This window comes from Ovis canadensis, chromosome 12 (assembly GCF_042477335.2).
Source record: "Ovis canadensis isolate MfBH-ARS-UI-01 breed Bighorn chromosome 12, ARS-UI_OviCan_v2, whole genome shotgun sequence".
In the NCBI taxonomy this organism is placed as follows: domain Eukaryota; kingdom Metazoa; phylum Chordata; class Mammalia; order Artiodactyla; family Bovidae; genus Ovis; species Ovis canadensis.
In genome coordinates this window covers 82,471,562-82,495,688 of record NC_091256.1, presented here as the reverse complement: position 1 = coordinate 82,495,688, position 24,127 = coordinate 82,471,562, and the positions used below count along the sequence as shown (strand labels likewise).

General features: G+C 46.2%; 2 protein-coding genes and 1 long non-coding RNA gene across 6 annotated transcripts in view; 1 reads left to right on the top strand and 2 right to left on the bottom strand.

The window, feature by feature from the left end:
- LPGAT1 (lysophosphatidylglycerol acyltransferase 1) overlaps positions 1-7,052 on the bottom strand; it is a 152,727-nt gene extending 145,675 nt beyond the window's left edge. The window contains exon 1 of one of the 4 annotated variants that reach the window (XM_069544212.1): positions 6,498-7,052. The gene's annotated coding sequence lies outside the window, so the exon portion shown is untranslated. The remainder of the gene's footprint in view (positions 1-6,497) is intronic. The other 3 variants (XM_069544215.1, XM_069544216.1, XM_069544225.1) reach the window with 3 other exon arrangements.
- Positions 7,053-9,464: 2,412 nt separating this feature from the next.
- Positions 9,465-16,374, top strand: LOC138415750 (uncharacterized). The gene is made up of 4 exons (XR_011247392.1): positions 9,465-9,739; positions 10,401-10,487; positions 13,051-13,237; positions 15,943-16,374. It is a non-coding gene; the product is annotated as an uncharacterized lncRNA (long non-coding RNA).
- A 5,971-nt stretch (positions 16,375-22,345) lies between these two features.
- The window catches only part of INTS7 (integrator complex subunit 7), a 79,540-nt gene continuing 77,758 nt past the window's right edge, over positions 22,346-24,127 (bottom strand). Inside the window, exon 20 of the mRNA XM_069544210.1 lies at positions 22,346-23,865. Within this exon, the coding sequence (XP_069400311.1) occupies positions 23,578-23,865 (288 nt within the window). The 3' untranslated portion in view covers positions 22,346-23,577. The remainder of the gene's footprint in view (positions 23,866-24,127) is intronic.

Here is a 24,127-nt window from a genome sequence, read left to right as displayed (position 1 = left end):
CCATTATGCTGTGAAGCCTGACAGCCCCTTGGGGAACTGGAACTGGTGTCTGAGAATGCACGGTTGGTTTTCAAACCTAGCTGTCATCAGAATCATATGGAGGGCTATTAGAATGGAGATTCCTGGGCCCCATTTTCAAAGATTCTATTATGCTAGCTGGTATCAATGATCAACTATTGAGAATGAGGTCATTTTTGTCCTTCCAGTTATCCCAGAGTCCCAGTCAGTACCAAGGGATAGAAAATAATCCACAGGATCATAAAAAGTAATAAATTGTCATTTTAAATCATTAAGTTTGGGGGTAGTTTTTACAACAGCAATAGATAGCTGAAACAATTATGCATAATGACACCAAATGGTAATAGAGTGTTTCCTCTGTGCTGGGGACAGTCATAAATTCTTTATACATATTAGTTCGCAGATCCTTACAATAAATAATCCTATGAAGTAAATACTATGATTATGTATTATTGTCCCTGTTTTACAGATGAGGAAACAGAGACAGGGAAATCAGACACTTGCTCAGGGCGGCACACTGAGTAATTGATGGTGCTGGGATTTGAATACATAGAGTCCATCAGGTTCCAGAGTCTGTGCTCTAAACCACCATATCCACACATCCTTCCTCAAGACTAAGTCACTCATTCCCTCAACCTTTGGGCCGACTGACAGTTCACAGGTGGCCCAGGACCACATCTCCCCCAAAAGCATAGCCTGTATCCAGCAAGGAGCTAATGAGGAAGTGTGAAGACCCAGCCCCACTGTCCTCAAGGTGAGCCAGTTCTGAAGAACCATCCCCTAGGGTTGACCTGAGACATTTATTACATCTGCATCACAGTTCAGTTCATCCCTCTGCCATTTCTACTCCCTCCAGTCACCCGCTGGGAGAAGGAAATGGCAGCCCAGTCCAGTATTCTTGTCTAGAGAATCCAGTAGACAGAGGAGCCTGGCGGGCTCCTGTCCATAGGGTCGCACAGAGTCGGACACGACTGAGGCGACTTAGCATGCATGCATGCATTGGAGAAGGAAATGGCAACCCACACCAGTATTCTGGCCTGGAGAATCCCAGGGACAGAAGAGCCTGGTGGGTTGCTGTCTATGTGGTTGCACAGAGTCGGACACGACTGAAGCGACTTAGCAGCAGCAGCAGCCAGTAACCCATAGGTGTGGATGCCAAGGGCACTCAGCAAACTTCCTGCCTACAACCTCCATCTTGGTCAGTTTTCGAAGGGACTGATTGCCTCAATGACCTCCCGTTCCCAATTCAGAAGGAAGCGACAGTGCAGACTCTCAAGACCTTTTCAACCATCCTGGGCTCTCTGTTAAGCTCAAGAAAAGCCTTCTCCTTGTCATCCTCCTCCCATTCCTTCTCCATTCATCGAACAAACCTTCACTGTACTCCTACGACATGCCAGGCCCTGAGTTCAGAGACTTGCCCGTGTCTCCAGCAATGGACACAGAGCAAGCACTTAGGAGCTGAATGACTCCTCTGTCTTTTTGTCATTTGTCAACATTGTGCTCTTTCCCAGGCTATAGGACTAGCCCTCTTCCTGCTCTGAACATGACCCAGTGGGCCTTTTTATTGCCCTGTTTGTGGTTGGCAGGGCCCTTTTTTGTAGGGGCTTTAGGCTTTCTGAATCATTCTCATGAGTTTATGTCTGTCTTTGAATTCCCCCTCTTAGATTTTGAGTTTATTCTCCCACCTCTAGTAGCCAGGCTGGGCAAAGAGCAACATACGTGTTTCATTCATTCAGGACACTAATGCCTATTTTACGCTTACTAGGCTTGCAGTGCAGAGAAGGCAATGGCAACCCACTCCAGTACTCTTACCTGGAAAATCCCATGGACAGAGGAGCCTGGAAGGCTGCAGTCCATCGGGTCGCTAAGAGTCGGACACAACTGAGTGACTTCACTTTCACTTTCATGCATTGGAGAAGGAAATGGCAACCTACTCCAGTGTTCTTGCCTGGAGAATCCCAGGGATGGGGGAGCCTGGTGGGCTGCTATTTATGGGGTTGCACAGAGTCGGACACAACTGAAGCGACTTAGCAGCAGCAGCAGCAGCAGCAGCAGCAGCAGCAGCAGCAGCAACAGGCTTGCAGTGGAAAATCTAGGGAAAATGAACTTAAGCCTTTCCAGAAGGGCTGAGGCAGAAGGGATTAGAGTTCAAATTTTCATCCCCAGGCAACATTGGATTGAACCAGCCACATTTGCTGTTGCCGCCCCTGTCTTGTCAACTCCAGCCCCGGAGGCACTCTTCAGCGGCATCCGCACTCCCTTCATGGATTTCCAGCCTCCCACCTTCTGTTCTGCACACTCCCCACTCCCTTCACTGTCTATCATTCTCATTTTTCACTTGAGTCACAGTCACAGTTTACTTGAGTCATACGCATCTTTTCCAGGGATCACCATATATTACGCTTTTTCTCATATTGTATTGCAACATAAAAAGTTTGCCCAGTGGACTTTAAGAAAACAAAGGGCTCTTTTCAGCTCTTTGCAATCACATCATGGCTCAAGGGCTCTTCGGATATAACAATTGAGCACAGGAGCAGAAAGGAGTCAAGCCCAACATTCTCAGTGTATAAATGAGGAAACCAAGAAACATCGAAATCAAGCAGCTTTCCAAAGGTCACACAGCAGTAACTGTCAGAACAGGAAAAATGGCACCTTCATTCAGCAAGGAAAGAATCCATGAATATTATATTTTAGGAAGGGCTCTGCCTGTCAGACGTGCTAATTTCTGTATATTACCTAGGAATACTATTGGGGTTGGCCAAAAAGCTCATTTGGGTATGGAAAAACCCAAATTTGGGTATGGAAAAACCCAAATGAGCTTTTTGGCCAACCCAGTTGCTCAATTACTGACAGAAGTAGACATATCCTTATTAGTTAGGCCTCTCTCACTTCTCCTTAGGGGTCAAGACCAAGCCCTCGGTGCCCCATTTGACTAGATCAGGACCAGATGAATCCAGGTCCCAGTCCACCTGGTTCCAGAATTTACAAGTTGTCTGGCCTTAAAAACACCATTTAACAGCTGTATCCTTGGACTGCCAGCTTCCCAAGTGGCGCTCGAGGTAAAGAACACACCTCCCAATGCAGAAGACACAGGAGACGCCAGCTCGATCCCTGGGTTGGGAATGTCACGTGAGTGTATGTTCCTCGATTGTTTGTCCCGTCACAACAAAGATTTGGAGTGACAGACATTAAAGTTCCCTCGGCATGTCACAGCTCTCAGGTCTTGGATAGACCATGTTATAGCTCTCAGGTCTCAAATGGACCGAGTTATAGCTCTTAGACAAATCAGTGTTACAGCTCTATTTTATTTAGAAGATAGCAGGAAAATCCATCTTCGAGGCGTGAGGGCACGTCAATCCAAAGACACGCGGAGAAGAGCGCCCCAGAGCGCAGGAGAGAGAGAGAGAGCTGGCTCTGGCTCCTCTATTTATATGTTTATCTCTCCCTGGGCCTGTCCTATGTAAATTGGGCCAAGCAGGAGTGTTGTTTGTTTTACCTGAGGTCCTCACTCCGGTCCTCAGACCTTCTTTTGTTTCATTTTCGAGGGCTTTTCCCTTCCTTCTCTGTAGCCACCGCCATTTTGGACTCCTTTTCCCTGTTCTGCCTACCTAACAGGAAGATCCCCCAGTGAAGTGGCAACCCACTCCAATATTCTTGTCTGGATAATCCCATGGATAGAGGAGCCTGGTGGATGACGGTCCATGGGGTCACAAAGAGTTGGACACAACTGAAGCAACTTAGCACCTACACACACATCCTAGGATGCCCACCTTGCCTGGCTCCCACAGTTGTGGGGCATCAGGCAAGATAAAGGGACAGGGAGCCCTTTGCCCCAGGAGGAGCTGTTCTCTTTCCTGCTCACTGGAATCCTCCACAGAGCTCAAAATTGAGGTGGGGGTTCTGCAAGGGGAAGAGGTAGAGGGTGGCGGGGAGCAGGGGTGAATGAGGGTGGGACCTGGTTTCTGGAAAGCTTTTATTTTTTTAAAGCTGCTCAGGTGATTCTGATAAACAGTCAAGTGGGGAAGCCACTGACAAAGTATAAAAGACAAGTAGAAGAGGGAAAATCAATTACGCTGTTAGCTAATAAGATGTCTTAGATTATCTGCACATTTAAAATTCTGTTTAGAGTTGATTAGGCTTCCCTGGTGAATCAGATGGTAAAGAATCTTCCTGTAATGCAGGATACCTGGGTTTTATCTTTGGGTCAGGAAGATCCCCTGGAGAAGGAATGGCAACCCACTCCAGTATTCTTGTCTGGGAAACCCCGTGGATAGAGGAGCCTGGTAGGCCACAGTCCATGGGGTTGCAAAGATTCAGACATGATTTAGCCATTAAATAACAACAACAAACATTCTTGAGGTGATTTTGTAAAGTCATTAAAAAAGGGAAGTGTTAATCATGCCTGGTAAGGAGGAGAAAAGATACAGCGAATGTGAAATGAATGGGCTTCCCAGTGTCACAGCAGTAAAGAATCCATCTGCCAGTGAAAGAGATGCAAGAGACGGGTTTGATTTCTGTGTTGGGAACTTTCCCTGGAAGAGGAAATGGCAACCCAGGCCCGTATTCTTGCCTGGAAAATTCCATGGACAGAGGAGCCCATGGCTACAGTCCCTGGGCTGCAAAGACTCGGACACAACTGAGTGACTAACAGGGCTGATAACTAAATGCCTGCCTTTTTCAGGGCATTCAAAACCCTAATCTCAGGTCCCTTTCCTCCTAGAAAAGATGTGTATTACTTCAGTGACATTCCTTTTACCTTGCAGTCTACACACACACACCATGACTCATCTCCTCCAGCCTTCATTCTGAAGTCAGATTCTAAGTCATGTCTTTTACCCTTTGACCCCTGAGTAATCAGTCTGGACCCAGTCTGTTCTTTCAGGTCCAGGAAAGCAATCTGACCAGGTTCTGGAAAATGGTTTCACAGTAGCCCCAATCTCCACAGCGTGCTCCATAAACCAGGCCCCTGATGTCCTGCTTGGGAGAGGACGAGAGTTCTAGTTCTCCTTTTTAAGTAATTCTGTGGCCTTGAGCAAACTGCTCAATCTCTAGGTCTCTGAATTGATTGTTATCATCTGCTCATAACCTTTTACAAACTAATATTTCCCTCCTTGTACAGTGGAGAGTAAGCAGAAATTTGCCTCAGTGGCCTTCACGTTAAAGGAAATGGGTAGGAATGAGAAATATAAATGTGAAGAGCATTTCATTCAATCCCTGAGACACCAGGGTTATTCCTGTCTGCCCAGCACCTGCTTCCTCTCTCGTGGGGGCAGAGCAGCCTTCCTTTGGGGAATTGCTTCTTTCCCCCTCCATACACTGATCAGAGCACCCTGGGCCATGCCTCCGGGGCCCCAGGGGTGGACATGCGACCCCAGCTTAACTATAACAATAGCCTACTCATCCAGCCACAGCAGTTGGTATGGGGATTCATCTAATGACCAATCTAAAACAAACCAACCAACGAACAGAAAAGCCAGGGATTTTTCCAAATAAAGCTGGTGGGGAAACCCTCTCCTTTCTTGTCGAGTTGCTGTATAAGTGCAACACCAGAGCTACCATATAAGAAGGCTGAGAGGATGAGGCCGCCGTGCAGAGAGGTGAGGCTGAGACAGACATGGAAACAAGGAAAGAGAGTCCTGGGGTCATGTTCCCTCTGACTGTCCTGGCTATTTTCCTTCAGATTCTTTGAGCTATCCCAAGCTTTCCACCCCTCTCCAAAGCCTCAAGATTTCTTTTTTCACTTAAGACAGCTTGTTTTAGAATTTCTGTCACTTGCAACCCAGAGTCTTGATGAACAGAAGTATTCTGTCAGCTTCCTTCTCTACATTACCTGGTTTGTTATTTTTTTTTTTAAAGATTTGATATGGGCCATTTTTAAAGTCGTTCTTGAATTTGTTACAATACCGCCTCTGTTTTATGTTCTGTTTTTTTTGGCTGAGAGGCATATGGAATCTTAGTTCCCTGACCAGGGGTTGAACCCCCAACTCCCTGCATTGGAAGGCGAGGTCTTAACCACTGGACAGCCAGGCAAATCCCAACATACGCTTTTTTGAAACTTCAAAAATGTGAGGCTCTGTGTATCTGTGAGCTGAGTGTGTTCCTGTCTTTCCTAGATCAGAGTTGGAAGCTTCAGTGGTCACCTTGGATACACCAGGGACTGTATTTCCTAGCATCCCCTTGCCTGTTTGATTCTAGAGAGAGCTGGCCAAAAGTGAGGTTGTGCGAACTGTAGGAGTCAGCTGTGAAGCAGTAGCCACCACACTCCCAAGGCCACTGGTGGCTGGAGCTCATGAGGGGGACACACAGGTGCAGCCAGGCTCAAGTGTGTCCCTGCCCTTCCCCACTCCTCTGTGATCCCCACCACACACCATGAGATGCTTTGTCGCCAACTCACAGAGGCAGTAACTGCAAAGCGCCAACATCCTCCCAAAGATTCCGCACCAGCCCCTTGGTGGCCCCAGGCCAGCAGCCAGACTCACCTTGTTCTTTCTTGTGAGCTCTGCTTTGCTCACATGCACCACAGCTGGTGAATGACTGTTCGGTGATTCTCCGCTCAGATCTTTCCTTATCCAATTCCTCCCACAATTGTGTCTGATCTGACTCTTATGGTAAATTCCTTATTCCATAATACTCATAGTGGTTTTGCTTCCATAGCTTAACCCTGACTAAGATAAATGTCGCCCGGTGAACCCTAAGAAGCTTCCTGCCTCCTTTGTTTCAAACCCACACTCAGCCCTTCTATCTCCACGGTGCTGCTTCCTGCTGGCCACTCATCTTTCCCCGCCTCCATGTGTCCGTGGGAAAATCCGATCCTAGTCCTGCTCATCTTACTATTGTGTTCCCTGCTGTCTCAAGCTACTCTGGCCTCCAGCCTCCGCCTGCCTCACTGTTACATGTTTTCCTACTCTCCAGTCCAATCACAAGACTGTCTGGCAGGCAGCCTAGAGATTCGACACAGACTGGCACCCAGTGAAGGCGAATGTTGGGACGTCCTGCCCAGAGACTCTCACTCCTGATTTCCATTTAGGAAATGTCACTGCTGCTGCTACTGCTGCTAAGTCGCTTCAGTCGTGTCCGACTCTGTGCAACCCCATAGATGGCAGTCCACCAGGCTCCCCAGTCCCTGGGATTCTCCAGGCAAGAACAATGGAGAGGGTTGCCATTTCCTTCTCCAATGCATGAAAGTGAAAAGTGAAAGTGAAGTCGCTCAGTCGTGTCCGACTCTTAGCAACCCCATGGACTGCAGCCCACCAGGCTCCTCCGTCCATGGGATTTTCCAGGCAAGAGTACTGGAGTGGGGTGCCATTGCCTTCTCCGGAAATGTCACTAGAGAAGGAAATAAATACTCTCCAAGATGACTTATTGGGCACTGTGTGTCACCTCTAGTAGAGGCCAAAGAAACCTTTTAAAAATGAATTAACAGCAAAACTATATGATGCGAGAATTGTCAAGGAATATTTTAAAAATCAACATGCTGTTGACCCATTGGGCACTCCATGTATAGGCTTGAAATTTCCACTGGTATAGGCTTAAGATCTCTGCCAGCTCATGATAATGGTTCACAAGCTAGAGCTATTCATCTCAGTCTGGCCATTGCTCAACGTATGACCTTGGCTGAGTCACCTGGTCTCTCTCTCTAGAACCAGTCTAGGCTGGTCTGTACGAATTAGTGAAGTAAACAGAGAAAGATTTAAAAATCATGGCATCTCGGGCTTGGAAGCACTCTTACTCTTTTTCATTCAGATGATTTTGAGGCTTTCTTTTCTGAGAAAATGAAGCAATCATTGCTTCCTAACTTCATTCTCTTTACCTGGACAGTTTCTCTACTCATACTTTCTCTTCCCTTTTCATTTTAGAAAAATAAAGACAATTTTTTGGGGGGTTAAACTTCCCACTTACAATCTTGATTTCCTCTTCTGTTGTGGGCTTAAGACTCTTGCCTCCTTAATTATCCTCTTATCTTGCATCTTCCTCATTTCTGTTCTACCCACTCAATCCACTGAGAGATCAAAGTTAAAAACACAAAAAGCAACAAAAATCCATTTCATTAGTCCTTCAAGCTCTCCTTCCATCCCTCGTCAAATGCTTGGAAACAGTAACGAACGCTGCTGCCTTCAGCGTGTGTTCAGTTGCTTCAGTCCTGACTTGACTCTCTGCCTTCATTACCTCATCCTTAAATTCTTACAATTCTAATTTTGCCCTGGACTGTTTGTTGTGAGTCAGGTACTTCTAGGACTCCAACCTCTCATCCAGTGTTCTAGGCAAGGCAGGTGAGCCATGCTTCCTTCTTAAACTGATGTTACCAGTTTCCCAGAAGGACCAACTTGCAGTTGCCTGCCTGCTCTACGCTTTGCTATGGTGCCATATGGCAACTTGCAGCCTGCCTCTGACCTCTGTATCAGTCTATGTCTTCAGGATTTTAGGAACATGAGAATTCTTCAAGGTCCCTTTTCTTGTCCTAAGTGGTTCTTAAAATATCCCTATTTCTCCTAATACTGTTGCTTTGTAAGAACAGAAAGAGAGCCTTGGAAATTAGGCTACAGGTTTACACAGGACGCTCATCGCTGCTGCACAATATTCAGTATGGTGGTTGCACACTTCATATTCTCGATGCTCTTTTTTGCTCATAATGATAGTATACTTTTCTGGTTCTCCTGTTCCTCTACAACAACTGTTTCTTTAGTCATTGTTTTTTTTCCTACCACCCCTTGTAGGTGTTCTTTGATGGTTCTTGGCTTTCTTTTTGGTCTCTCATATTGCATTGGCTTCCCAGGTGGCACAGTGGTAAAGAATCCACCTGCCCATGCAGGAGGTGTGAGAGATGTGGGTTTGATCCCTGGGTTGGGAAGATCCCCTGGAGGAGGAAATGGCAACCCACTTTCGTATTCTTGCCTGGAAAATTCCACAGAGAGTGGAGCCTGGAGGGGTATAATTCATGGGGTTGCAAAGAATCAGACATGACTGAGTGATTGAGTGTGCATACACACACACACACACACACATCTCAGGCTTGGAAGCAACGTGAGGAGTCAACTCTAATTCAGGCAACTGACCCTTGCTTGTCTCCATCAAATCCCACTGACTTTACTTGACCCCTCCCTCAGTTGGGGCCCTATGGCCGTGTACCACTTGTCCCATCACTGCAGCCTGAAGCTGGGAGTGGTGACTCAGGCCTCTGTTGGGACTCTGCCAAGAGCTGGGACAAGTGTCTAACAATATGATTTTTTCCAGACAGAGTTAGGCACCCTAAATTGTTTTTAATTATGATGTGTCTTTGGGTGTTTTTTTTAAAAAATGGAATTTCATTTATTTATTCTGTTTCATTTTTGGGTCACACCTTACAAAACAGCTTGTGAAATCTTAGTTCCCTGATCAAGGATCAAAGTTGCGCCTCCTGCATCGGATGGGCAGAGTCTAAACAACTGGACTGCCAGGGAAGTCCCAGGCACACTAAATTTTTAACAGGACACTGCTGCCCAGTTTGACAAGAGACATGGATGGTGGGGGGGATTGGGAGAACTGGGGACTTGCCAGAGGAAGGATATATTGCCAACAAGAATCCGTCAGGCCGGTACTGGGCATCTACAATGCTCCATGCTTTCTCTGTGTTGACGTTTAATCCTCACAGCAACTCTGTGAGGTCGTTGTGTTTTCTCCAATTTACAAATGAAGGAATTGAGACCCAGTAATCTCCAGGAATGTACCTTGAGTTGCACAACGAGTAAGTGGCAGACTGGGGGTGCACACACTGTGGGGCATACTCTGACCTCTGTTCTTTTTCTATGTATAATCCTATACCTCTCTACCCGTCTCTCAGTCATGCTTGATTAAGAGGCTTTTCTAATTTCCTAGTCAGAAGGAACACTGGACCCGGGTGGTTCCCAGTGCAGGGGGCCCAGGTTCAACCCCTGGTCAGGGAACTAGACTCCACACGCCGCAACAAAGGTACACGTGCTGCAGTGAAGATCTGCAGGCCACAACTAAGACCCAAGGCAGTCAAATAAAAATAAATTAATTAAAAAATTTTTTTAAGAATTGACAGGATTATTATTTTTTTTAAAAAAGAAGGAAATTGGAAGCCAACACATCATATTTTATCACCTATCATCCCATATCGTGTGTAATGCCATGTCACATCACATCAGTGTTTGGTTAGGTAAATTTGGAGAAGGAAATGGCAACCCACTGCAGTATTCTTGCCTGGAGAATCCCATGGACGGAGGAGCCTGGTGGGCTACAGTCCACGGGGTCGCAAAGCGTCGGACGCGACTGAGTGACTTCACTTTCAGGTAAATTTATGATTAAACAATGTGGGTTTCTTTCAGTCACACAGATTTAGTTATTTTCACCTCTTCTTTTTGTTGTCCACATACGTTTCCCAGGTATACAACTCCTCTGGGTATTTGAGCTGGTTGGATTTTGCCAGGCCATTAAAATCAGGGGCAGGTGGGCCTGACCAGGTAAATCAGGTAAGCAGAGGTCTTTACTTGAAGTTGCTTTGACAAGGATTTTTTGGGTTTTCTACACATCCTGTCCTACATTGGTCTTCAGAACCTCCTGAAGCACCATGGGCTAAATTGGAAAACAACCTGCCCTGATCAGTTAGTAGCAAAGCCGGCCCCAGAGGCTAAGCTCCCAGACGCCCACTCCCATGTTTAAATGCTTCTTTCATGTATATCCAGGATGCATCTTTATCCATGCCTAGTACTGACTTCCAGAGCAGGGTTGGGGGCTTCACCCACTCCCTCTTCACCTCCACCAGCACCCCATGCCTGCACACACTCACCTCCTTCTTTCTCAGGAATAGCTGAGGTTTTCCCAGTTCAGTTAAACTCTTGTGCGAACACAGCAAGCAGGTTCCCATGCCCACCCCTTTCAGCCATCAAGGACCCACTGACCTTCCTGAGCGGAAACCCTGGAGCCACCAGCCCAGGGGCCTATCTCTTCCAGGAGCTATCGTTCTGTGTATGTGTGGTTTTTTTTTTTTTTTTGGTAGATTCTCCCTTCCTACTGTCAGAGAGCTATGTTTTAGCATAAGTTTTCCACTCCAGAATGACCAGCTTGCTAACAGAGTGTCTGGCAGTTTTGCCAAAGTTGCTGACCAGGGGCAGCAACGGCAGGTCCAAGTGTGACCCAGATGACTTTTCTGCTGTACAGACTGTAGAAGCAAAGGTGGTGATGACGTTTCCATTGCCTGGAGAACTGTCCTCATCCTACAGAGGATAAAAAGTGAACTGAGCTGTGCTCAGGCCAAGTCTTCACTTCTTATGCCAGGGGTGTGGAAGTTAACAGCCACTTCTCCCCGGAACCCGCAAATAGGCTGGGCTCCTTCCAGCAGGGAAATTTCACCCAAGTGAGAACACCTGAGGGACACAACCGGCCCGCCTACCGTGACCAAATGAACTCTCCAGCGGTAGCTTGGCATACGCTCCCCTCCCACAGGGGTTGTTGATTGCTCAGGCTTTTTACAATCCTCAAGCCCTATTCCAAGGAGCTTTTGTGGTTTAAATCAATGTGCTTCTGGGAATAAGTATCCTTATTATTCCTTGCCGTGCTCTTCTACCACTGTGACATAATACCCTTTGTGCTGCTAAACAGTAACAGTCCTTCCAGGAACCTCTAAAAGCTTTCTAATTAGGACCCACAACCACACAACAGAGAGGCTGAAGACCGGAGACAGTGACGAGAGAGCTTCGCCTTGGTCCCAGGGGAGCCCAGCCCAGGTCTGACTGCTCCTTGGAGGCTGCAGGGTCTAGGTGAGGCCACTAGCCTAGGAAGGGCATCCCCGTGACGGTGGCTGCAGAGTCCTTAGGCTGCCAGGGTGCCGCATCCTTTGCGGCATCGCTTAGGGTCACCTAAGCAGCTGAGTGATTCAGCCGAGGACCAGAAACGTCCAGCATTGGTTTTGCTTGAATTTATGATTAGTTCTCAGTGGCTAGGCTCCTAGGACCAGAAGCTATAGTTAGGCTACGTCATTAGAAGCTGAATTCTGCATTAAGTAATTCAGCTTGATTGACTGCCGACTCTGTGCTGGGCACAAGCTGGACAGCAGGCATGCGAAGATAAACTCCCAGTCCTCCCGCTGGTTGTTCATAGTCTAGACAGAGGAGAGGACAGCTATGAAAGCAGGGAGGTATATATAAATAAGCAGAGAGTAGCCCAGAAGGAGGCTAGGGTAGCACCCAGCCCTGTGGGACTTTCAGGGAGAGCTTCTTGGAAAGGAAGACTTTCGACCCGGCTAAGTCTTCAGAGGTGGACTGAGCTTGCTAAGGAGAACCATGGGGAAAACAGCATCACACACTGAATGCCAAGTGCTGACAAGGGCCCGGAGGTGTGAAATGCCTTGGGGTTCAGGGAACAATAAGAAGGTCAACAGCAGCAGCCGTGGTTATCTCACTGTTCTTTCTCCCTTCTATTTTTATAGCCGAAATGCTATCCCTTTTTATTCTCAGTATCTCATTTTGTATGTTAAAAAACGGAACATTGGGTTGTTTTGTTTTGTCTTGGCATATTGCTTTAACCCTCCACTTCTCCTTAGGGGACTACAGATCCCTCTCAACATTGGGCAATGTCCAAAAGAAAAGCACAAAGATGAATATTTCACTGCATTATAGGAATGTAAGGGCAGCTCAGGGAACTTTGGGCAGGAACTCAGCTGGGCTGTTCTTTTTTTTATTGTCGGTACATATAGCAAAAAAACCCCACGGTCTTGAATGACTCCCAAGGTTACTTATCACAGGTCCAGCCATCCGAAGGGAGTCTGTGGTCCAGAGCTCAGAGGGTAGAATCTGTAGATGAAAGCAGATGGGGGCAGGAGGCCACAGGAAAACATAAGCTGACAGAAACCTAATAGGTGACCCGCAGAGGAGTGAAAGCACCAGTGAGGAACTCGGCAAGACGGATCTGCCGCCGCGCTGGGGCCAGGCTGGATCGGAGCGGTGAGAACCCATGGCCGCCTCCGCTTCCTCTCCTGGCCTGTGTCTTCCGAGGCATCTTCCGTTGCCTCCTCTGCCCCCAGGGCCTTTCTTTCAGGCAGCTCTTTATGCACGAGCTCAGTCTATGAGAAGGACAATGCGGCGGACCGCTCGAGTCTCATCTCGGTGGACCCTGGCACCTCAGCACCTTAACCTTGTTCACAGCCAAGGATCAAGCCGACACCACCGACCAAAGCTTCCTTAGAGCCAGGATGCTCCCTGTTGCAGTGCTTTGCACATAACAGGTACTCAATCAGACCTGCAAAGAGGAAGGCAGAGGAAGAGAAAGGGAAGGAGGGAAGAAGGCAGACAGGGAAGGAGTTGGCTGGCAACGGTGAAACCCAAATCCCCCAGAGCAACAACACATTCCAAATTCTGATCAACAGAAGGCTGGTGCTGGAGGAGAGTGGAGGTGTCTAAAGACAGATGAGTGCTCCTTTTTTTTTTTTTTGCTGTTTTCTTTCTAGTGAGTCTAGGCTCTGGCTCCATCAGATCAGAGCCTGAGCTGCACTCCAAGCCCCACCGGGCCGCTGCAATGCCAGTGGGTTGTGCTCCTGCCTTGACACTGTTCTTGCCTACACGCCTTGTCTCTGGGGTGAACACTGAGTCAGCAGGTGTAGTAGTCAGGATTGCCCCATGCAGGGGTGTGAACCAGGGCTGGCGGCTGGAGGGTAGTCACGAGGGGTGGGACCGTGAAGGTAGCCGTTGTCCTCATCAGTAGGGCACGGTCACATTGGCCCCTATCTGTCCACTGTCATGCTGGCCCCGAGGGCCAGGCAGCCTAACTGCGCCACACAAGGCTGAACACGATACAGGACATGGGGGAGACCTGTGCCTGGCTGGAGAGGCAGCACACTCAGGGACGGACAGGGGTGTCAGTGATGCAGAAGGGTATTCAGGTGGTGGGAAAGTATGAACAGTCACGATGGTGAGAGTGTGCAAACCGAGCTCGTGGGAGGCCCAGGAAGCTAATTTTATTACAGGCTTGGATGTACATTTAAGTGTGACAAGAGGTAATGCCTGGCTGCTTGGCTGGGGTCTCACCATGGAGAGTCTTTTCAGATATATTGAGGGGTTTCCCTGGTGGCTCAGTGGTAAAAAATCTGCCTGCTAAGAAAAAGATGCGGGTTCGATCCCAGGGTGGAGAAGATCCCCTGGAGAAGGAAATGGCAACCCATTCCAGAATTCTTGCCTGGAGAAACCCATGGACAGAGGAGCCTGGTGGGCTACAGTCCATGGGTTTGCAAAGAGTTGGATACAACTTAGAGCCTGAGCACAAAGCCCGAAGAATCTGGACTATTTAGGGTAGCCAATGGGAATAAAGATTTTGGAGCAGATGGGTGAACTGGGAAGCAGTGGGAAGTAAGGATGACTCAGAGGAGGCAGACCCTAGCAGCAGGAAAAACAGGAAGTGAAAGTGATATTCCAGGAAGATTCAAGGAGGCTGTGAACTCAGACAATGGCAATAGAAACAGGAGGGAGGGAACACCGTGAAGCAGTCTCCCCTCTTCTCTTCCCTCCTGGACACACATCTCACACGAACACACACAGACACACTTAGGAGGTGAGAGAAAACAGAACCTCTCTACCATCCCTCTCCTCTCCACTGTCAAGCCCACCCCGTCCCCACCCTCTCCCCCAACTTCCTCCCACTTCTGTCCTGTTCCCTTGATCCCATTCTGGACAGTGGCCAGAGGCATTTGCTCAAAGGACAGAAAGAGTCCTGAGAGGGTTATTTATATCTGCAGCCACGCCTGAGCCCTCTGTCCGGAGGTCATGTGCTTGGTGGGGAGTTGGGGCACACCCCAGGTCCCCCAGGCAGAACCTTCGCACCCCTCGGGAGTCTGCCACTTGCAAGAGATCCCGCTGATGGAGTGGGACCAAAAGGTCAGACAGTCCATCCCCCTGCCTCCAGTGAGGCTGTTGGCTGGACAGGATAGTCCAAACGCTTTCTTTTTTTAGTAATTATTTTCACAGTTCAAGTTCTTCTTTATACCCAACCTAAACATCTTCCTGCTATTTTATCCATAAATCTCCTAGCTTCATGTTGTGTGTTTGTGGGTAATGATAAACTCTTGAAACCCTTATGAGTAGGGAAGTCTGGGTCGGGTGGGAGGTATCTGGTGAATTATGGGGCTTATGCACAATAGTTGGTTGGCAAGGACTAACTCTGGATATAAGCCCATTTATTTTGCAATTGCTAAATAAGTCTGAATGACAGAGAAGCCGGAAACACGTCTCCAATTTTTTCCCTCCCCCAGGGGCTCAAGGTTTGTGTTGATAGAGAAGCCCGACAGGTGTAAATGTCTTCAAGTCCTCCCACACGAAAAGCATAAATTCATCTTGAGTCTGAGAAATTTTAGTTCCTTTTTGAGTCCTCATCATCTTTAAGGCAGAGATGTTTTGAAACCTGTTTTTATAAGGCTGAGGTTTCTTTCCTTGGTATTCCCAGGTCTGCCAGGCAACACCAGCCACTCCGTCACAAATGCAGAAGCCAACCAATGTTTGGTGGGCCTTGCAGCAGCTGGTTTTATCCCTGTATTATTTATTACCATTAATCTTCATAACTCTTCAACTGTTAAGTATTAATCCCATTTCACAGATGAAGAAGCCATGGCTCAAAGAGATGTTATGAGAGTCAAGAGACACAGGATAGCCAGGGGGGCTGACGTGGGGCATGGAACAGTGGAGAGAGCTGTTTGTTCCCATTAATGGGACATGGTAACTTTAGTCACCGTTTGGTCATGTTCACGCCAGCCCCAAGGGTCAGGCAGGAGAACATCCACGAGACTGGGTTTGATTCTGGTCACAGATGGAGGCAGAGAGCACCAGGTCTGGCTGGGGTTTCTGCTGGGTCTGGAGGGGCGGATGGGTTTTTCAAAGTGGTATAGTGGTGTAGTTGAGGTCAGGGAGACTGTATTTTGATTAAAGTTATTTCCCCATGACCAAGGTTTTGGGGAGCTTTCCATCCCTTCCAACACAGAGAACTGAAGCAGGAGGTTAAGACTGCCATGAGAGGCTTAGTTGGAATGTAAGGAAAGGCCTAGTGAACTTGGAAGATGGAACGAGAAGACACTCAGGCTGAGAGAGCTTTCCCAAAGTCCACACAGCAAACAGCAGCGACTCTGACCTGGATGGCCATGTCTGAACACCTTCCTCTCCCCCTGGAGAAAATGACTGACTACTGAGGAAGCGCAGGCCCATCCAACAGAATCAAGGCCAGAGTGGGTCTCCTGCCACCTCCCCTCCCACGGTCTGTGCAGAAACAAGGAGTGGCATGGCCATGAACCCAGGGAGGTTGTCCATGATTGTATTCCGTTTCGGTGCCCTGTACGTGTTCAATCAACATTTGGTGAATAAATAAAAGACCCCATTTCCCAAACTGTTTGTGTCCTTGTTGGCTGTGCCTTTTGCATAGATTGGGAAATCTGAGTTCATGAACTCCAGCTCAGACAAATGGACAAATGATGCTGACTGAACTGCAGGGCCCTGTGATATCAGCTGAGTTACCTTGGAGCTCAGGACGAAAGAAAAAGTGCTTTCCATCAGCTAACCTGGTCGGTGCAGAGAGATGGCAGGGGGAGATGGGGCTTGGGACAGACACAGTGAGCTGTGAGCCCTCTCCTGTGCAAAGGGCCCTCAAGGAGATTCCAGATGCACTCACTCCCTGAGAGACAATTCAAGGCAAGGCTAACACGCTCGGGAGCATCCCCAGGGGACACTGTAACCACCAAGCAGGATAGAGCTGATCTTGCTTAAGTGATTCTGCAATCGAAGTCATTTCTCCCTAATGCCCTGATACCTTGAAAAATGTGCTCTTCAGGGGTTCATGTCCTCCATCCGCTTGGCCAGAAGCAGCAGCAGTTTCTGCAACAGGAGACAGTCTTTAATTCTGAGTATAAGCTCCTGTCTCCTCGAGGCTAAATAGTAACTTCACACTTCAGGGGTGTATCTTTGTTCTAAAGGTTCTTTTGTCCCTCTGGCAGAATTCCAAGTAGTAGGCACCCAATTGTCTCTGATGACGTCAAAAAGAGGCTCCCTGAGGAGGAAGGGACACTGCATTCCAAGTGCTGGAAAAGGAGAAAATGCCAGATGAAGGCCAGTTTCTAATGACCTAAGTGCCTGCCCTGTTACATGTAAGGGAGGGTGCTACTAGAATTTCAGAACTGCATCTTCTGTGCTCTATCGCGTTTATAATGCCCTCTCCACATTTTCTAAAAATAGGCCTTTTCTGTCAAATGAGTCTACAAGTTGCTTGAGCGTTCTGTCAGATTTTTGCATTTCTCACTCCAGTTCAGGGCCTGGCTTTGTCAGGATCACCCAGCAAAGTCCCCCTCTCCAACTAGCGCTTCTACGGTAGGTTTTTCATCTACTTCTCTGGTCAAGTGGGGGAGGGGGCTGGGGCGATTTCAGAACTAACCCTCCTGATCATAGGACCTGCTGCTTTTGCTGGGGGTGGGGGTGGGGAGGGGAACGCAAGGATGGGGGACACAAGTGTTAACAATTCACCGTCAGTTCGCTCATCTCAGGGTGAGGTGGCATAAACAGAAGGCCTCACTGGCCTTGCTGCTTCCAGTGGGCTGGGCCAGGGGTGAGAGTGGTGGAGACGGAGGCAGCGCAGCTGACTTTCACCTTCCGTGATCTTGGGAAACAGGAAAATTAAACAGATACCTTCTCAAAACTCCTTAGTCTAACTCAGTACTATTTTACTTGTCACAGTCTTCTAAATGTTTTTCCTTAAAATACAAATAATCTGCAAATTGTTGTTTAGTTTCTAAGCTACGTTGGACTTTCTGCAATTTAATGGACTGTAGCCTGCCAGGCCCCTCTGTCCATAGGATTCTCCAGGCAAGAATACTGGAGTGGGATGCCATGCCTTCCTCCAGGGGATCTTCCTCACCCAGGGATGGAACCCACATCTCCTGCACTGGCAGGTGACTCTACCACTGAGCCACCAGGGAAGCTGCAAACAAGCTCCACAAAAACCCACAAACGAAATCTCTAGAGAAAACCAAAAGGTAGAAGTGTTTCTTCTCTGTTTATAATCTGACTTTGAGGCACTGGGTAGATGTTCATCTTCCTGACTGTTTCATTTTATATTATCTCATCTTTATAATTTTACTAAAAAATAACAATAAAAATATTTTTAGTCTCAGCCTGCCAGCTAAGTATCCATAGACAAAAGCTAGACTCATAGTCACGATCTGTAAAGAAAACAATCCCCAAAATCATTTTACCAAGGCTGGACCTAAATAATAAGCAGAGAGGACAATCATTGATAACAAACATGACTGTGCAGGAGAGAACTAGGAGAGATTAGCGAGTAAACAGCATAAGGGAAAAGATAGACTGAAAAAATGTTTTGCAAATAAAAGATTTGGAAAAAAAATAAATTTACATGCAGCATTCTCAATTGTAATGTGAAAATCAATGACTCCACATCTTGGTAGGTTAAGAAAAAAAAGCCATGACTGTTTAAATTTCAGTGACAACTAAATAGCAATTTGCTCATAGAATGAGTGGACTGGGAGAGACAGTGGATATCCACAGGACAGTGGGTATTAACTAATGCTACTTAAGCCAATAAAATACACACACAGCCCAGGTCTTTGTGTTGTTGCACAAGATATGGAAAGGAAGACCATAACCTGCTGGAGAGCTGTTGGTCGGAAATCTAAGCCAATTCACCGGACTTTTGGACTTTTCAGTACTCCCATCATGCTTTTAATGTCGGTGACCGATAAAGGCTAAATTCAAGGCACATTTCAGAAAAGTGGACTGGATGGTTGAGCACTAGTGTTGTGTTATCAGAAGCAAAGCAAACATACAAACCCCCATGGTCTTTTTCGGCATCCACACTCTTCCACTTTGAAAAAGCTTTGGTTCATCAAAGAATCCCAACGTAGACGCCATATCCAGAAACCTTGCTGTTTTTCAGTCGCTCAGTTGTGTCCAACTCTTTGTGACCCCAAGGCCTGCAGCACCCCAGGCTTCCCTGTCCTTCACCATCTCCCAGAGCTTGCTCAAACTCATGTCCATTGAGTCGGTCATTTCTTCCCTTACTACTCTTGCACTGTCCAATTCTAAAGGCAGTAGCCACATGAGGCTATTTAACTGAATTAAAAGTAATAAATGATTCATTTATTCTAGGCTTATTTTAGATACTCAACAGCTCTATGTGGCTAGTGACTATACTGGATAGGGCAGACTTGGCACACTTCCATCATCACAGAAAGTTCTGTAGGATAGCACTGCATACACTGTACACCCAGGGACAGGGCCTCCTTATTCTTATACTACTGGCATATATCAACAGAGAAAGATCAAGTAGCCTACCCAAGGGTCCATGGCAAATGAGTCTTTAGAATTTAAACTGGTATCTCTGGGACTCTACACTGAGGATCTTATTTGCCTGGTTTGTTCTTCTCTGAACTATATGCTTCAGTGTGAAGAGATCGATAGCCTCCAGTTGCAAATTACCTGCTACCTTGGTTGGTTTGAGCAAGAAAGTCACATCACAAGATCTCCCAGTTCAAGCCAGACTACAACAGTACTTTAATTTCTAAATAACCTATATACTATTGCTATCAACATTAAAGACAATCAGTATTGTTGGAAAGTACTTCATAATTTTCTTTATATACTTTTAATACATAAAATATTTTTTCTTTTTTCTGGGTTTCACTGCATGGCTTATAGGACCCTAGTTCCCCAAACAGGCCCTTGGCACTAAAAGCACAGAATCCTAACCACTGGATTGCTAGAGAATTCCCTTTCTTTAAATATTTTAATAGTACTTAACAGCACTATAGTAGACGAAGATAGCAGATTGTCCCTTGAACTGCAAGGAAATCAAACCAGTCAATCCTATAGGAAATCAACCCTAAATATTCACTGAAAGGACTGATGCTGAAGCTAAAGCTCCAGTACTTTGGCCACCAAATTTGAGGAGCCAACTCACTGGAAAAGACCCTGGTGCTGGCAAAGACTGAAGGCAAAAGGAGAAGTGGACAGGAGAGGATGAGATAGTTGAATAGCATCATCGACTCAACTTGAGTTTGAGCAAACTCTGAGAGTGAAGGACAGGGAGGCCTGGCATGCTGCAGTCCATGGAGTCGCAAAGAGTCAGAGGCAACCCAGCGACTGAACAAGTAAACAGAAATTTCATTTTGTTTAGGCCAACATTATTTTGTTCTTAATCAATGTACCCGAATTGAATATGAGGGAAGATAGCTTAAAACGTGTTTACTAGCAGAGGAAATGTAACTCTAACTTTGAATAAATAAAATACTAAACAAAAGCTATGACAAACCTAGACAGTGTAATAAAAAGCAGAAACATTACTTTGCCAACAAAGGTCTGTATAGTCAAAGCTGTGGTTTTTCCAGTAGTCATGTATGGATATGAGAACTGGACCAGAAAGGAGGCTGAGCACTGAAGAATTGATGCTTTTGAAGGGTGGTGTTGGAGAAGACTCTTTGAGAGTCCCTTGGACTGCAAGGAGATCCAACCAGTCCATCCTAAAGGAGATCAGTCCTTGGTGTTCATTGGAAGGACTGATGCTGAAGCTGAAGCTCCAATACTGTGGCTACCTGATATGGAGAACTGACTAATTGGAAAAGACCCTGATGCTGGGAAAGACTGAAGGCAGGAGGAGAAGAGGACGACAGAGGACGAGATGGCTGGATGGCATCACTGACTCGATGGCATCACTGACTCGATGGGCATGGGTTTGTGCAAGCTCTGAGAGATGGTGAAAAACAGGGAAGCCTGGCATGCTGCAGTCCACGGGGTCACAGTGTTGGACACGACTGAGTAACTGAACAACAATATATCTGCTTACTATGTGCGAAGCATGTACTTAACGCTTTATGTATGTTAATTTTGTATTTAAAAAAAAATTTTTTTTGTACTTTGGCCATGTGGTGTGTGTAGTAGCATGTGGCATGGTTCCCTGACTAGGTATTGGAACCCAGATCTCTGTAGTAAAAGCGCTTAATCCTAACACCAGACCACCAGGGAACCCCCCCTAATTCTGTATTAACTAACTTACTCCTCACACCTAACCCATAAAGCATTACTATGCTTCCCAATTTGGGGAATAAGGAAACCGAGGTACAGAGAGATTGAGTAGCTTGTCTGAGGCCACCAATCTAGATAAGGGTTAGAATCTGGAACTAGAATTTGGATTGGCTCTAGAGGTTGGGCTCTTAGCCACCAGGTTACATTGCAAAATCACTGAACACTGAGAAAAATCAGTCCTGCCTTCCTAGATTAGTTGGCCAGTGCCCTATGTCACTCTTATCAGGGAACATGTTCACTATTTAACCAGCATGTTTATCTTTCCAGAATTTTCTGCATCTTTCCTTGAGTATTCTTTTTCATTTATTAGTGTAGTATTGAAATTATAAACAGTTTCCTTTCACCTTAAATAACTGTTTAAGAGTTGATGACAAAAATGCAGTAGATATCAAAACAACCATAAAATTGAAGTGTCCCAAATCTGATTCTAAGAGACATAAAATAGCCTCATTTTTTTGCTTCCCAGAGTTACTTTTTACTCCAAACTAGATTTTTTATTTTAGTAATTCCTTTCCAATTGTGCCAGCAACTCTATAGTGCACCAAATCAATGCATTTATAACTACAGCTATCAAAAGACTATCTTTCAAGAACATAAAATACAGGAATTGCACGAATTGGTTTACAAAATTTGCTTCTTTTCTGGACAATTCTGCCTCAAAATGGTATCAGAAACCTGAAAGTTTCATTCTATAAAGTTTCATTCTAAAAACAGCCACTTAAAAAAAAAAAGGATTTTCCCCAATTCAAGGAACATTTTTTGGTCTTTAGTCTTTTAGATAACTGAACTCTAGACTGTACTCAAGAGGTCCCCTCTAATCCAGTCATTTTACAGACAAGGACACTGAAGTCTACAGAAATGACATGACTTGCGCAGCTCACTGGGCTCACTCACCAGAGCTCACAGGGGGACCCAGGCTCCTCCACACCGGGCAGAGGCTGAGCGGTCCCACACCCATCCCCACTCTCTTCTGGCAAGTCTCCAGGCGTGCGTTCTGAGGCGTGGTCACACCTGTGCACTGTGGATTTACACACATTTTATGACAACGCCAGGCCACTGGCAGAAGTGCTGCGCTGGGACAACCGTTCATGAAGCCAAGAGATCTTAGAAGGACCCAAGTTACCTGCCAATCAGTTTCACCAGCTCCACGTGCCCCCCCACCCCCCTCCCACACACATTACACATACACACAAATCCTGTAAATTCATTCTTTCCTTTAAACGCTACCCCTCCTTTAAGCCAACGTCAACTTTAAAGAGAGAAAGACAAAATGAGCAAAGAAATTGAGAGATTTATTTTAAAAGAAAACTTCCAGGAATGTGCCCTGCGCTTCATCTTGGGAGCAGCTTCCGGCCCAAGTGCCCATATCAGCAATGTCTGCAATCTTGTGATCCCTGATGTCTAGAAATCATGATCCCAAAGCACTGAATGATCCCAAATCAGTAAGGAACAGTTAAATGACATTTAGGACACTGTGCTCAGACAAGAAAGTCTATTATTATTACTTTTATAATGGTTTTCAACCAGTATTGAAACAGAAAAAAAAGGGGTTTTCTGGCCTAACCGGAAAACATCTATTCCCTGAGCATTCCAAGTCACAGAGGTTGTATTATAAAGAGACTGCTATTTCTAGACGATCAAGTCTAGCATTACCTAACGTGCCAAGAAGAACTTAAACCAATCAAAGGAAAGGATCTGCCCTCCTAACTTAAAATATTAAGATACTAAATGCAGGTGATTTTTTCACTCTTAAGAAACAAACAAAAAGTCTGTATTATATATAATCACACACATATTAGAAAAAACAAATTATTAATTTCCAATCTTTCTACGTAATTGTTAGCTGCTGTTTGGGTCAATTAAATACTGAAACAATAAATTAATATTGCTTTAGCAGGGAAAAGATAGGTAAATAGTTGAAATAATATGGCAGGATGTTTCAATTCTGCCAGACCAGTCACGCTCAGAACCCACAAGACCAGATGTTTCAGGGGACACTTTCAACTCCAACCAACTATGGGAGGACTCTGTGTCTATACCCTGGGTAAACCCAGCACCTACTGATCAGAACTAGGATTTCCCAAGGCCTAGCTCAGAATTAGAGGTCTATGTCAGGCAGCATGTGATATATTTTGGTAGAAAAGCAGTCAAATTTACTAATTCAATGATCCCAATATGTGACTTTTCCTGAAAGAAAAAGAAAAGACTCAGCCACAATAAAAGCAATCATAGCAAAACAACAAAAGTGTTAAAGATGAGATGAAGGGCTTGGTAGGAGAAGCAGTCAGGAAAAAATAAAAATCTTTCTGGTTAGGACCCCAATTATTTCTCAAACTGAATTTTTTAGAAAAAAAAATTTTTTCCCCCAGAATGTTACATTACAGAAACCGATGAATAAATGGATTCCGCATTCTAACGTTCGTATCTTAATCCACAAGAAAAAGCAAACTATCTTTGCCCAGCTGATCCGTCCCTGGAGGTCTGCAGTGCATCGGCTGTGTGGCTAAAACCGTGTGTAGGCATTTCGCTGCTGTTGCTGTTGCAGCGGCTGCTGGGCCTGCTGCTGCTGTAGGCGAATCTGCTGGGAGTAAGGGTCCTCCAGGGATTTCACAAATATGGTAGTTCGGGGACCAGTCTTCCACACGATACCATTGGCGTCTTTCACCGAAGATTCCACCGTAATGTTGTGAGTACCAAGAATGGCGAAGTTCAACAGAAATTGAGTACTGAAGTAATCGTTATGAGGCTCAACCCTCTGCTCCATCTCATTGGTCATATTGTCAATGGGTATCTGGAATGAAAAAATTGTTAAATGACAGCAACAGCTGACATGTATAGAGGGGTATGCTATGAGCCAGCCCTTGTGATAAGAGAGCACTGTTTAACCCTTGCAAACAAGCAAGAGGTAGGTATTACTATGATCCTTGCTTCATGAATGAGGAAACTGAGGCAGGGAGGCTGGGTAACTTCTCTGAGGCCACACAGCTAACAAGTGGGGCAGCAGGCATCTGAACCCAGGCAGGCTGACTCCAGGGCCTCCATGCTCCATCATC